The sequence below is a fragment of the Cervus elaphus genome, chromosome 15, assembly GCF_910594005.1.
Source record: "Cervus elaphus chromosome 15, mCerEla1.1, whole genome shotgun sequence".
Lineage (NCBI taxonomy): Eukaryota > Metazoa > Chordata > Mammalia > Artiodactyla > Cervidae > Cervus > Cervus elaphus.
This window is the reverse complement of record NC_057829.1, coordinates 43,616,157-43,632,223: the sequence shown is the minus strand read 5'-3', so window position 1 is coordinate 43,632,223 and position 16,067 is coordinate 43,616,157. Positions and strand designations below refer to the sequence as shown.

Below are 16,067 nucleotides of genomic sequence, written 5' to 3'. Positions count from 1 at the left end.
AATATTCTTCATGAAAAAAAGATACAAATATTCCAACACAGTCTTAACAAACAAAACTTAACAATATATTAAAAAGATAATACAACATGTTCAAGTAAAGGAAATTCCAGAAATGCTAGTTTAATATTTTAAAAATCAATGTAATTGGGACTTCCCTGGCAGTCCGGGGTTGAGACTCTGCTATTAATGCAAGGAGCACAGGTTTGATTCCTGATTGGGAAACTAGTCCTGCCTGCTACAGTGCGACAAAAACAACAAAAAATCAACGCAAATGAACCTTTACAGGAAAATATAGAAGAAATTTTTTGTGATCTCAGATTGACATATTCTTAGATATGATATCCATTTTCATATTCATAAATTGGACTTCAGCAAAATTAACTTTTTTGCTCTTCAAAAGATACTGTTAAGAGAATAAAAAGACAAGCCACAGTCTGGGAGAAAAATCTCAGCAAAATGTGTATCTGATTAAAAACTTGTATTCGGAATAAAGAATACTTAAAACTCGACAGTAAGAAAACAACCAACCAGATTTATTTAATGGGTAAAAAAAATGAATAGACACTTTAACAAAGAATATATAAGGATGGCAAATAAGTTCATGAAGATGCTCTATATCATTAATCATTAGGGAAATGCAAATTAAAGTCATAATGAGATATCACTGCATACCTACTAGAATGACTAAAAAAAGATTGACTATACCAAGTGAAGGATATAAAGAAAAACAATATTCCTGCTTCTCCCCAACTGCATCCTCTTTACTCCACCCAGGGGTAATCAGTGTTCTGAATGTGGTATGATTTATTCCTCTGCTTTTTGTTAGTGCTTTACTTCTAGTGATAGTGGGGTTTTTTGCCCCTTTCTGACCTTTATTTAAGTAGAATCATACTGTGTTATCTGTCTTGCTTTTTTTAATTCAACATTGTTCTTAATTTATCCATGCCATGTACAAAGCTACTACTTCATTATTTTCCCTGTTTTCAACTACTTCACAGAATTTGATTGCGCCATATGACACAAATATTTACATATACCACAACTTACACATTCTAGCATAGTCATTCAACTTGTTGCTAGATTTCTGACATTATCAACAGGACTACCAGGAATATCCCTCCATAAGGCTTGTTCACATGTTGAAATGTATTTTACAAAACAACTTTACTAATACACACACACCAGCTTTCTTCAGGTTAGTTTTTCCTGGTATATCTTTCTCAATTCTTCTGTTTTCAACATTTTGAGGTCCTTTTATTTTAGATTAGGCCTCTGGCAAACAGTATTTCATATGATTTTTTAAAAAAACAGTCTGCTAATAGCTTTTCAATTAGAAAGTTGTATCCATTTTACCTTATGGGGATTACTGACATATTTCTATTCATTTTTACTACCTTATTTTGTGCATTCTAATTGCTCTGCTTTAACTACTTGCCTCCTTTATGTATTAATTCTGAATGATTGGAAAAGGTGAGGCACTTCTGTCATTTTGAAATTAATTCTATTGCTAATCTCAAGTGATTAATTTAGAAATTTAAATGATCATATTTAACAAAATAAAGTCTAAAGCTAATCACATCTTTATCCTCCTCATGAACAATGCTGACAGCCTTAATGACTTCCGTTATGAACAATTTCACCTTGATTTGCATGCCAGTTACTAAGATTTTAATTCAATTTTTTCAAACCTTCAAATACTGCTTTTTAAGTACATGTTTATTTAGATTTTTCCACAAATATGCCATTCCATCTTGCATCATCAACTTCCTTTAGGGATTATATGCATTCTAAGATATATCTTTCCGAAGTCCCTTTGGCAAGAATTTGCTGTTAGGAAATTCAAGCTTTGTTTTTGTCTGGAAATGTCTTTGTCTTCACCCTTGAAAGTTAAATTCAATTCTAAGTAGAAACTGTTATTTTTCTCAGCACTATGAAGATAATATTCCACTGTCTTCTGGTTTCTATTATTGTTGCTGAAAAATCAATTGTCATGCCCAGATCTTGGTTTTTAATACCATACTCCAAAAAAAGGAACCAGAGCTTCTTGAAGAAATGGTTAGTTCTAAGATAGGGCAAAATGTATACAGGATGATCCTAGAGCATCTTGCAATACCAGAAAGCAGGTGGGAAAACAAAACAAAAAAACACAGTGGTTGTGGGGTGTGGAGAACAAAGATTTACATCAGAGCCAACCTCCCACTCTGCTTAGATACACTTGAACTCGTAATGTCAATAATTTATCTCATCAAATTTTTTCTTCCTGTTTCTTTTATGCCACACATGACTTTTTATAGAGCCCCAAGTTGCTATAAGATTCAAAGACAATTGTACACATAAATACCATGCTTACCATAAATATTCTATTTACTCTGACCACCTGCAATTAAATTCACAATTAATAATAAAATGAAACTTTTTAATTCCCCTAAGTATGGAAATAAAAGTGTACTTCCAAAACTTCAGGGGTCAAAGAAGACACAAGGAAACATATGAAAAATTTAAAAACATTAGGACTTTAAAAACACAATAAGAAAACAACTTAATTTTTAAAAATGGGCAAAGATTGAATAGGAACTTTACCAAAGAAGATGTAATCAATAGGTAAATAGAAATATGCTCAAAATCATTAGTTAGGGAGATGCAAATTAAAACCACAATGTGTTGGGGTCCTTTAATGGACCGGAACCTTGTGGTATGGAGTCGACGATGAGAAAGTGAGAGAGAGAAAGAGGCTGATATCCCTTGGTTTACGCAGAGGACCAATAAAGTCCTCGACACAGGACTTGCATCGCTCACGAAGGCACCAGGCGCCCTCTCGAGGGGGTCTTAGAAGCCTGGGCAGAAAAGTGAGCACGACGGGTCTCCACGCTCCAGAGAGTCAGCCAGAAAAAGAGAGAGAGAGAGAAAGAGAGAGAGAGAGACAAAAAAGACCCGGGGACCTAAGCTCTGATGAAGCAAAGGTGCTTTAATGATTTTCCTATGAGTATATATAGGCTGTGGTACAAGAAACTTCTTTCGGGAATGATAAAGATCAGAAAACCAAACGTACAGCAACCGTTACCAAGGGAACAAGGGGTAATGTTAGTCACAAGGTCATGACACAATCCATATCTCAAGAAAGGGGAACGAGACTAAGCAGTTTTGTCCTAAAGAGAATGTTTACTAAAGGAGACCCAAGCCTGCCTCACACAATGACCTCAGTCCCTGGGAGCAGCGTGCTATTCCGCTTGAAGAGGGACAAAGGACTCAAGAGAGACAGCACGTAGGAATCCTCCCATCAAACATTCCCTGACAACAATGAGGTTATCACCAGTATCTATTAAAATGGCAAAAAAGAAACAAAAACACCCAGACAATACCATGTTCTGATGATACAGAGCAACTAGAACTTTTAGACACTACTCACAGGAATACAAAATGGTACAGCCACTCTGGAAAAGTTTGGCAGTTTCATATTAAGTTAAAAAACCACTTACAACACAACTCAGCAATTCTACTCCTAAATACTGACCCAGGTGAAATGAAAACTTATGCACCCATAAAAAACTGTCATGAAACTTAAAAATGGCTTTATTCAAAATCATCAAAAAGTGAAGGGTCCCTCAACTTAGGAATGAATAAGTGTAGTATATCCATACAATGGAACACTATTCAGCCATAAACAGAATGACCTACTGATATACAGAACAATATGAATAAATCTCAAATGCATGTGTATTATGTATAAGCAAAAGAAAGCTGACTCAAAAGGTTACATACTATTGTATACAGTTATACGAAATTTTGGAAAAGGTAAAATTATGAGGACAAAAACACATTAGTAGATGCCAGGTACCAGGTTTGAAGGAAAGTTGACCACAAAGGCACATTAGAATTTTGGTGGGTGATGGAACTGTTCTATACCTTGATCATGGTGGTAGTTTTATGACAGTAACATTTGTCAGTACTGATAGAACTATTAATATAGACTAGCTATGGGATGAACTGTGTCCCCCAAGAGTTCATATGCTTAAGTCCTAACCCTCAGAACCTCAGCATCTGACCTTACTTGTAGAGAGAGTCTTCACAAATTAATCAAGTTAAAATGAGGTCATTAGGGAGGGCCCTAATTCAGTATGATTGGTGTCATTATAAAAAGGGGAAATCTGGAGATAGACACAGACATACACAGGGAGATGTAAAGAGACTGGGGTGATGCTTCTACAGGTTAAGAAACAAAAAAAACTGCCAGAAAACTACCAGAACCTAGGCAAAAGGCATGTTATGGATTTTCTCTAAGAGCCCTCAGAAGGAACTAATAATACCAACACCCTGATCTTGGACTTTAAGCCTCTGAATCTATGAGACAATAAATTTCTATTCTTTAAGCCACTTGGTTTGTGGTACCTTGTTATGGCAGCCCTAGAAAATGAATATAATACTAGAAATAGTGAATTTTACAATATGCAAAATTGTTTTTCATAATATATAAAATTGTACTTATATCTTCATTAAAAAATGGAGTAAAAGAGTTTGCTAGATCTTGGAGACAAATGAAAACATGTTGTATTATTGGTCAGAATATTGGGAGTGAGTATAAACTACAAAAAGTGATTAAATCATATACAAGCAACTCATGCAGCTCAATACCAGAAAAATAAACAACCCAATCAAAAAACGGACCAAAGAACTAAACAGACATTGCTCCAAAGAAGACATACAGATGGCTAACACATACATGAAAAGATGCTCAACATCACTCATTATCAGAGAAATGCAAATCAAAACCACAAACAGGTACTATCTCATGCCGGTCAGAATGGCTGCCATGAAAAAGTCTACAAGCAATAAATGCTGGAGAGGGCGTGGAGAAAAGGCAACCTTCTTACACTGCTGGTGGGAATGCAAACCAGTATAGCCACTATGGAGAACAGTGTGGAGACTCCTTAAAAAACTGGAAATATAACTGCCATACAACCCAGCAATCCAACTGTTGGGCATACACACCCAGGAAAGCAGAACTGAAAGAGACACAAGTACCCCAATGTTCACTGCAGCACTGTTTACAATAGCCAGGACATGGAAGCAACCTAAATGTCCAGCGGCAGAGGAATGGATAAGAAGTTGTGGTACATATACACAATGGAATATTACTCAGCTATTTAAAAAAATACATTTGAGTCAGTTCTAATGAAGTGGATGAAACTGGAGCCTATTATACAGAGTGAAGTAAGTCAGAAAGAGAAACACCAATACAGTATATTAACACATATATATGGAATTTAGAAAGACAGTAATGACAAACCTATATGCAAGACAGCAAGAGACACAGATGTAAAAACAGACTTTTGGACTCTGTGGGAGAAGGGGAGGGTGGGACTATACAAGAAACATGTATATTACCATATGTCAAACAGAAGACCAGTGCAAGTTCGATGTATGAAGCAGAGCGTTCAGAGCTGGTGCTCTTGGACAACTCTGAGGGATGGGGTGGGGAGGAAGATGAGAAGGGGGTTCAGGATGGTGGGACACATGTACACCCATGGCTGATTCATGTGATGTGTGGCAAAAACCACCACAATATTGTAAAGCAATTAACCTCCAATTAAAATAAATAAATTATCTTTTTTAAAAAGTGATCAAATGTATCCAATCCTAAATATAAATGTGGTTACAGAGCCCTTAACATAATTTTTAAATAGTAAAATAAATATTTTTAGCAAAACAAACACTGAGAATTTAATGTCAACAAAATTCAACTTATGAAAACTTGTAGGATTTGGCTAACACAGTTCTTGGAAAGAAAGTTTAAATTATAAATGGCTACATTTAAAAGAAAGTTTAGACTTCCAGTCTTAGGTAAAACATGTAAAGGGCATGTAAACTGCCACTCCCATCCTTACAATAAGAAAAGCGCTGAACAAACAAATTCAACAACTTTTCTTGGAGCCACGAGAGATATGAGACAGGATGGCAAACCACCACCTCCAAATCTACATATAAGAAAATCCAGAGACTTACAGCCAAGATCTGCTTACCTGAAGCAGAAGCCTCCAGAGACATAAGCTGGAAGGAAAATTTAAATGGTAGTTTCATGATCTGGTAGAGGCTGAGTATGGGCTAACATGTGACTGAGGAATCCCTGAAGTCATAGTCTTAGTGGAGCTGTAACACTTTTGAGAGTTTTATCTCTAGAAACTCCATGAGGTTCTTACTCAGAAGTCAAGAAAGATTCCCCTATAGCTCAGGCAGAGGGAGGGGGACATAAACATTATGAAAAATCCCAGAGCATTCTCCATAATGGAGGCCAACTCACTTTATTAGGGGCTGATCCCACCTGGTGCAAGGATATTGCAGTGATTTCAGACTCCTCCAGCCTTGCTTTTTCACCTAAGTGATTATATGGTGGGGAAGGTAAGAAGCTAAGAAACACTTTGCCCCAGACACATGGGCCCACTAAAAGATTGAGATTTAATCATTAGACAGCAGACAGTTTCCCCTACCCAATACCTTACCACCACACTAACAGGACTCTAGTATAAGATTACAACAGAAAGAGCTATTAAGCACACAGATTCTTTCTATGGAGGAGTTCTCAGGGAAACCCAAAAAGAAAAGAGGAGGCAAAACAAGGAAACTAGAGGAACTTGAAGCCTTACAGAAAGACAGTGTAATACTGGCACAGGGAGATATATCAGGTGATTAACAGTTGTGTATATATATAAATAATAGATGACAGGTATGAAATTAGTGAGAAGAGACTAGACTAATTCAGTAAGTGGTATTGCATAACTAATTATTTATAAAGTAAAAAAAAAATGGATGCCTACTTGATACTGTATGGGGCAAAATAAAGTAGGTTAAATTGAACTCATCCCAAACCATGCCTAAAATGTCACTGGTTTAAGCGACATTTAACTTATTTTCTGCATAAGTTACATGTCTACTGCATGTCACGATGAGGACTCTGCTCACTATAGCCACTCAGCAACTCAGGTTGATGGAGACTTCCATTCATAGCTCACTGGTCAGAACTATTAACATGGTCCCATCTACTCATAAAAATGGCCAGGAAAACAACCCTATCCCATGAACAGAAATCTTTATTAGGAAGCAGTAATGCCAATGACTTGATGGCAAGCCCACTGCCCACGGCAATAAAGAACCAGTTGACAATAATTCCTTACATTTCTTGGCACATTTTTTCTTTCCAAATTCCTATTCTCTGAGTACTATGTACTCTTCGCTACAGATTACTGCTCTACGTAATAAGCTCCAAACAATTTCCCTTCTCTGGAAACTCAAGAGAACTAAATCACATCTCTTCCCAAGGGCACAGCATTTACATTCTTCAGTACATATCGCACTATCTCCATAGACTAAAAAAAGCACAGATGTTCGGCTAAGTGCTTTTCATTCAATTCATCCGATCCTGAGAAAAATTCTTTGAAATAGGTATTATTATTATTCCCATTTTAAATTAGCACAACTGAGGTAAAGAGAGGGTGATTTATTCAGTTGGTAATATGAAATCAGGCAGTGTGGCTTCAGTGCTCCTGTCCCATCAAGGCCCATTTAAATTCCCTTGTAGGTACTGTTCCTTTCTCATTAAGCCTCATCATTTCTATCCAGCACACTCTGTCAACCCTTTCTTTGCAGTCCTCTCCATCTACCCTCTTATCTTCTATGATGCTCTAGTTCCCAGCTTCCTAAAGCTGCCCAACAGGAAAAGCAGTCCAACAGAACCACAATTTTCCTGAATAATTAAACCAAGCAGTGTCACTCTGCCCTCCAATCCTACCTATTCCATATTCCTCTATCTTGGGAAAGACTGATCCAAAATGTTATTCTCAAATGTTGTCCAGGGTAGAAATAGAAAGATCACCTATTAAAGGATTAAAATATATTTTACATGAAGGAATCCCTCTTGAAGCCTCCTGAAGAAGAGTGACTGTCCCTGCCCACATGCTGCAAGGAGTTACCAAAGCTTAAAGAAGAGGAAGGAAAGAAGGGGTGAGGACTATAAGGATGGGGAATGGGAACAGGAATTAAGATCTACTGACCACTAGAGGTGCCTCCCACCTTTCCTTCCCTTGACGACGGTCCAACCCTTGGCATAGAGAGTTGATCCTAGGTCTCCAGGTACCTGAGTGAATTGCTCACAAGTGGGTGAGTCTCAGGTGTGAGTTTTTCTTCTTCTGATTGCTAAGAAGAAATCACGTTGCTTCTCTGATTGCTAAGTATGCTGATCCTGGTTTGAAGGCATTTCCAGCCTAAGCGAGAAACACAGTAACATTTTCTGTAATAAGGATTCTCTCTCCTCTCAGGTGGTGCAGTGGTAAAGAATCTGCTTGCCAATGCAGAAGACACAAGAGACTCAGGTTCAATCCCTGGGTTGGGAAGATTCCATGGAGAAGGAAATGGCAACCCATTCCAGTATTCCTGCCTAGGAAATCCCATGGACAAAGGAGCCTGAAGGGCTACAGTCCATGGGGTTGCAAAGAGTGGGACGTGACAGCACACAAAGCATGACCACTAGTGGTAAGTGCTATGAACGGAACTGTATTCCCCCAAAATTTGTATCTCGAAGTCTAAATCCCAAAGTGATGGCATTTGGAGATGTGACCTTTGGGAGATTATTAGGTTTAGATGAGGTCATGAGGGTGAGGCCCTTGTGGCTGGATCCGCATCCTTATAAGAAGAGATGCCCATGTGAGGACTGAAAACAAACCTATCGACAGGACAGGAAGAAAGCCTCACAAGAACCTGACCATGCTGGTACCCTGATCTCAGACTTTCGGTTTCTGGAACTGTGAGAAAATAAATTTCTGTTGTTTAAGCCTCCTACTCTATGGTATTTTGTTATGACAGCCCTATCAGACAAAGACAGTAGAGATTTTACATTATCTCATTTAATCTCCCAACAAGTATATTTGTTTTGTATGTCTAAACTAGGATTCAACTGTCTAATAACTACAAAGTACAGAGCTTTTATCCTGACAATGTCTCCTACATCTTGGCTCTTGTCCAACCCTGTCAGTAAATAGTTCCCTTGGATGAGTCTCTAATCTTCCCTAAGCCCAAATTTACTCTTCTGACATTAGGATAACTAAACAGGATTCCCTCTAGAGTGCTTTAGCTGCACAGAGATTATGCATGAAAGCAAGAAAATAATGCAGAGATTATTTACAACACAAGAGGTTTTTTTTTTTTTAAATCCTCCTGCTCCTAAAAAGTTACCAGTACAACATCATATAAATAAAAAAGCAGAACAAAGTCAAAAATGAACTATTATTCAGAAGCTCAAATACCAAGATCCTTGACTTTACAAAGATAAAAAATCCCAATCTTCCTCATCCTTCTTTAATTCTGAACTTAAACTGGGCTGGAGGGCAATGCTAGTTTCTGCCTTAAATTATAAGCTAGTTCTAGCTGGCTCAAAATGCAAAGACCCATTTAGTGTTACATAGAACAATTTTCTAGTCTTTACTGTATTTTAACAACTGTAAAAGGCAAAAAAAAAAAAAACCACTTCTTTCAGAAATCTGCCAAAGAAAAAGACTAATTTTTAACACGAAGTAACTCATAACACTTTTCACAAATACACCAGTCAAAAAAAGAGATATTATACAACATTCAGTATCCCTCTATACTGAGGAAACTTCAAATCTATGTAAATGTACACCAAAAACTCTCCACAGAAAATCTCCACATTAAAAAAAAAAAGGTATTTGCAAAACACTGTAAAAAAGTAAAAAGAGTCAGTAAATCATTACTGTAAGGCAGTTATGGCAGAATCTGCACATCTTCATAACCTGCTGAAAAACCATTTTAAAATATTGTTTCACACCATTAACATAATGCCAGGGATTTGCTTCAAAAGAATCTGGTAGAAAGGGAAGAGTGGGGGAAATGCAGGAATGAAAACAAGACAGTTCATGATAACTGCTGAGGCTGAATAGGGGGTATATAAGGATTCATTATCCAATTCTAATTCATGTATGTTTGACATTTCTCCACAAGAAAAGCTAAAAAGGTATGATATAATTTTGAAGAACAAATTTAATCCTCATATCCTAAAAATTAAAAAAAAAGACTAGTACCTTCCAATCTTTGAATTTTCGCTTTCACTGAAATAATAGCTTCAAAGGGTGAAACTCTCAGCTCAAAACAAGTTCCAGTCAGTGTTTCAATGAAGAGCTCCATGGTATCATAAAAAGGAAGTCTGTAGTAAAGTGGTCCCACGTTATCTTCATTGAAGAATGGAGGATCTTTTCTGTTATCCATTACTTTGACTTTTCTAATTCCTCTGGAATATGCTGTAGGCAACTGTATTCCAGTTCTAGCCAAATCAGCTTTGAACACTGGTTATATATATGGTTGCTCATGTTTTGAGTTTTATACCTAAAAAACAAGAATAATTTTTTTAACAAACCCATGTGAAAGTCTCATTCCTCCACAAAGATTCTCTGAACAACTCTGGCCTATATCAATCTTCCAGACAGCCCAGAATTCATTTTAGTGCTTACTATGTCTACTCCTAAACTATTCACGACTGTCTTTGAAAGCAATGTCTACCAGTTAGAATGTGAGATTATTAAGAATAGGTATATTTGCTATACTTTATCTTACTAGAGCTCAGCAGTTACCTATGTATACTGCATGCTGAACAATTATGTCTTCTTGTTAATGATATTTAAACCAATGACTTCAACACGTAGGTATATATTTGCAAGACCTTGAATGTTATGCACATCCTTTCCTGAAATACACAAGTTACATTTATAACCCATATAAAGCATACTGTTGTAACCATTGTACATGTGAATCACACTGAACGGGTAAAACCTCCAAGTGGGAGAAGAATATCTGGAAGACGAGGTGAACAGAATGGGAACATGAGGGCAGTGCAAGAATCAAGAAGAAAAACGAAGGATGTATTTTTTACTATTTTTTTTTTGCCAAAGTATATATCACTGAACTCACTGCAATTTTCATTAACAATGTAAGGGAGCACTTATTTTTTAAAACGTGTGGTTTAATTAATAACCTATATCTCCATTCTATAGACATGATTTTCACAGGCATCTGAAATCCAGATACTAGACAGACACCTGAAATCCAACACATCCAAACCTAACCATCTTTTCTACAAACCTCCTTCTTGTCCTAGTCTCCATCTTGGTAAAGAGTACCACTATTAACCTAGTCACTCAAGCCAGAAATCTAAGAATCATTTTAGATTTTTTTTCACAATCCTCAAGGTATCCAGATGTGACCAATTCTAACAGGACAACTTAACATTTCTATAATACATGACCCTCTCCAACCTCACTGATTAGGACTTAGTTCAGGCCATAATTAGCTCTTAATGGAGAAATTTTGATAGGCGAGCTATGATCTTTGACTCCTGCCCTTCCTTCTTCTGATCCATTCTCTATAATGTCAGTTATCTTTAAAAAAAAAAAAAAAAAGGGAAGTTTAATAAAAATTGGATTAAGGCATCATATCACATAGTTCAGAAATTATTTTATTCTTAATTATATTTAAGCAGGGGAAAAGGCCACACAAAATTTTTAAATCACTTAATATTTGACTTTAGAATGCACTGCAGTGAAATCACTCATTCAGACTAAATGAGGAAAATGAACCTAAGACAGCCTAAAGCCTGAATTTGATTTCCGTTTAAATAAACTATTTTCAGAGCAGTTTTAGGTTCACAGCAAGATAAAGCATAAAGTATAGAGTTCCCAGAAAGTACAGTCTCCAAGTACAGAGGAGAGTGAAAAAGCTGTTTTGAAACTCAAGATTCAAAAAACTAAGATCATGGCATCCAGTCCCGTAACTTTATGGTAAACAGAAAGGGATAAAGTGTAAACAGTGACAGATTTTATTTTCTTGGGCTCCAAGATCACTGCAGATGGTGACCACAGTCATGAAATTAAAACACGCTTGCTCCTTGGAAGCAAAGTTATGACAAACCTAGACAGCACATTAAAAAGCAGAGACATCACTTTACCAACAAAAGTCTGTATAGTCAAAGCAATGGTTTTTCCAGTAGTCATGTACAGGTGTGAGAGCTGGACGAGACAGAAAGCTGAGCTCCAAAGAACTGATGCTTTCAAACTGTGGTGCTACAGAAGACTCTTGAGAGTCCCTTGGACTTCAAGGAGATCAAACCAGTCAATACTAAAGCAAATCAACCCTGAATTTCCATTGCGAGGACTGCTGCTGAAGCTGAAGCTCCGATACTTTGGTCACCTGATGAGAAAAGCCAACTCCCTAGAAAAGACCCAGATGCTGGGAAAGATTGAAGGCAAGAGGAGAAGCGGGCGGCAGAGGACGCGACAGTTACATAGCATTGCAAACTCAATGGGCATGAATTTGAGGAAACTCCGGGAGGCAGTAAAGGGCAGGAAAGCCTGGAGTGCTGGAGTCGGTTGGTTGCAGAGTCAGACACGACTTAGCAACCGAACAACAGAGTTTCCATACACCCTTTGCCCGCACACACACACAGCCTCTCACTACCAACAACTTACATGAGAGTAGTGTATTTGTTACAATCGATGAACACATAGACACAGCAGCATCACTCAAAGCCCACAGTTCACATTAGGGTTCACTCTTGGTACTGCAAATTCTACTGATTGTAGTAACATCATTATAGTAACACATAGAACAGCTTCACTGCCCTAAAAATCCTTTGTGGTTTGTCTCTTTATCCTTCTCTCCCTTCATTCCCTGGCAACCACTGATCTACTGATCTTTTTACCATCCCCACAGTTTTGCCTTTTTCTAAATGTCATACAGTTGGAATCATACAGTATGTAGCCTTTTCAGACTGGCTTCCTTCATTTAGTGATTTGCATTTAAGTTTCCTCTATGTTTTTTCATGGGTTGATACAGCCCATTTCTTTAGAGCACTGAAAAATATTCTGCTGCCTAAATGTATCGAAGTTTATTTATCCATTCACCTCTTGGTTGATGCCAGGTTTCGTCAATTGTAGATAAAGCTGCTATAAACATCCATGTGCACATTTTTGTATGGACTTAAGACTTACTGGGGTAAATACCAATGAGTATAACTGCTAGGTCTTATGGTAAATATATGTTTAGTTTTTAAGAAACTGACAAATTGTCTTCCAAAGTGGCTGTTCTATACTGTCTTCCCACCAGCAATGAATAATAGCTCCTACTGCTCTACTTCCTCATGAACATTTGATGTTGTCAGTGATCTGGATTCTGACCATTCTAACAGGCATGTAATGGTATCTCACTGCTTTCATTTGCATGCCTCTGATCACATGCAATGTAGAGCACGGTTATCTTTTTAAAATGTAGAACTGATCACGTTATTCCTTAGCTCAAGGCCCCACAATGGCTTCCCACTGTCTACAGATTTGACTCCTTAGAAAGGCTCCCAAGCCCTACTTCATTTATACACATACCTCATCCCATCCTGCAATACCTGGCATTCTCTCCGCTAATCATTTGCACCTGCAGCTTCAGAATACATTGGTCTCTATATGTTGCTCCTGTTTTCCTCTCCTCACTGCCATCCCCACACCTGGCCACTTGACAAGCACCTATGACCTTTCAAGACTCAACTCAAATAGTAGCTAGTCCACAAAGCCTTTTATGGTTACTCCCCTTCACACTCTGACCTCCATAATACACTGCACCCATTACAATCAGTTTCATTTTTAAGATGGCTTTTTTACTCTACTTAACTGTAAGCTACTTGAGGGATTTACCACCCCATCACCTAACACAGTATTTTGTACATACTGGTGCACATTAAAAGGTTGTTCAATGAGAGAGTAAATAAATTTTCACCCTCTCAACTGATTTTTAGAGCAAAACTATAATACAGGGCTTCCCTTGTGGCTCAGCTGGTAAAGAATCCACCTGCAATGCAGGAGACCCTGGTTCAATCCCTGGGTTGGGAAGATTCTCTGGAGAAGGGATAGGCTACCCACTCCAGTATTCTGGCTCATATTTAATATAATGAAGTATATTTAATATAATTAATTAATTAAATACAATTAATTATGTTATTATATAATTATATTAATATAATTAATTTCCCTATAATTAGGGAACCTGAATTGCATTGTGCATATACTGCAAAAGGTCCTGAAGATGTGATGGAAGAAAAGCTTTTGCTGGCAGCACAGCTGCTTCAAGTGCTGTTATACTATTAAAATAATGACTAATAAAAATAATAACAAAAAGTATTGTGCTAATACTACTGCTAGCGATAGTGGTAAAAGACCATTACTTTCACATAAAAGCCAAATAAATGGCTGTATTGCTCAGGCTGTGTTTCTGATTTCCTTAATACATTCACAGGCCTGTAAAAATAATAAATGTATAAAATGAACCCCAACCCCTTTTTCCATCTCACTGAAATGACAGCTTTTGGATTCAAAATACAGTTTTGGATAGAATGTGGATTCTTTAGAACATCTTATCATACTGTATCAAATAAGAACATACTACAGAATTATCAATGTCTGTACCCTCAAAGCAAAGAGCACTTCTATCTACAATTGTAAGAGATCTAGTAACAGAGGTCAGGGGTCAGGAATATTAAATTGAGCACTAGAAAAATAAAGCCATGGGTGACCAGTGCCTGCCCAAGGAATTCAGAGACAAGACATAAAAAGCATTTCTTTCACCACAGTAGTCTTCCACAGCAATACCCTGAATATAACAAACAAGGGGTAACATAAAGACAAATTTGGAAACCCTTCATCTACAATGAGAATGGATACAGTAATTATGGTAACTTAGAAGAGCATTACTGGTACTAGAACACTACCACAAATTTGGGTCCTAATCATGAAGTAATTTTCAAAATCCAAAAAGAAGCAAGATTGGTAATCAAATTCGAAACTGAAATGTATGCCTCTAAGAAATAATTACACCTTTCCTCAGCAATAGAAATCACTGCATCAGGACACTTTCTGAAAGTTGTGGGTGAATATGCTTGACTGAGCTTATTATGGAACCTTAAGATGTCGGAAAATGAGGGGCAATGAAGAATCAAAAACAGGATGGAACATGATACAAGGACAGCTTAAAAAAGAAAAAAACAGAAGAGGAAAAACGAAGAATGCAGGGGGAAAAAATTACTTCCAGAATTTTTACCAATAATTAAAAAAAAACATGCCTAGCTATTAAGAGTAATGGCAGCAATCATTTCTTTTTTTTTTAGCAATCATTTCTAAATCAATTTCCAAAACATTTCTCTCTTGTCTTCTGAAAAAGTTCTTAAAATACCACCACCACAGATGTAAGGGAAATGAAAGACAGGTAATGCAGGACCTATGCTGAATAACTAATTTCAGTAACTCAAAATCAGCTTTATCCTCTCTGTTCTAAAGAGTATTAGTCACATAAAAGCAGTTCTTTTAAACTCTTCTCCCAACATGAAGAGATCCAGCATATTACGCAGCCCTTCAATATACCAACTTTTAATTAACTGTTTTTACTAATGTCTGGAAATATCCGTAAGTTTTAAATATAAGCTTCAGAATTACATTCACCGCATCACCCATCTGTACCCTAAGCTCTGAAATCAATTTTCTAGCGGGATTGGGAAATTCTTCGGAGCCAAAGCCTTCAAAGTATTGACATTTGAAGAGGAAGGAGTCACCTGCGCAGCCCGTGTTCCTCCAAGATAAACTCCGGCTACCCACACGCACTGGCCCGATCAGGACCGCAGAGGTCAGGCTCCGCGTCAGAATCGGCGACTCGAAGGGCAGCACCTGTCCGGCGGGGCGGGCACCCCGCGTCACGCTCGCGGGGGGACGTAAAGTGGAGACAGTCTCCTCCACCAAAGCAGCGCACCGCGCCGGTCTCGGGGCAGCGGCGGCGGAGGGGGCGCAGCCAGGCCAGCGACAACAGCGCGGCCCCGCTCAGCGGCCCGCGACCCTGGGCGCCCTCCCCATCCAGCCCGCTCGCCCTCACCGGCTCTCTTCCACTCGCTCGCCCGCCCGCAGGCCTTTAGGGAGGCGCGGCCCCACGAGCGACGCAGCTGTAGGTACAGACGAGCAACGCTCCGCCGCCGCCGCGACCCCGCC

At 38.0% G+C, this 16,067-nt stretch overlaps 1 protein-coding gene across 6 annotated transcripts in view; it reads right to left on the bottom strand.

The window, feature by feature from the left end:
• ZFAND4 (zinc finger AN1-type containing 4) overlaps positions 1-16,067 on the bottom strand; it is a 51,716-nt gene extending 35,649 nt beyond the window's left edge. For 4 of the 6 annotated variants that reach the window (XR_006345274.1, XM_043925094.1, XM_043925091.1 and 1 more), the window contains exons 1-2: positions 15,641-16,055; positions 10,083-10,383 (exon numbers count right to left, since the gene is read on the bottom strand). Coding sequence is in view for 4 of the 6 variants with exons in the window: in XM_043925094.1 (XP_043781029.1) it covers positions 10,083-10,266 (184 nt within the window). In the remaining 2 variants the exon portion in view is untranslated. Of the gene's footprint in view, positions 1-10,082; positions 10,384-15,640 lie in introns of all 6 variants that reach the window. The other 2 variants (XM_043925093.1, XM_043925095.1) reach the window with 2 other exon arrangements.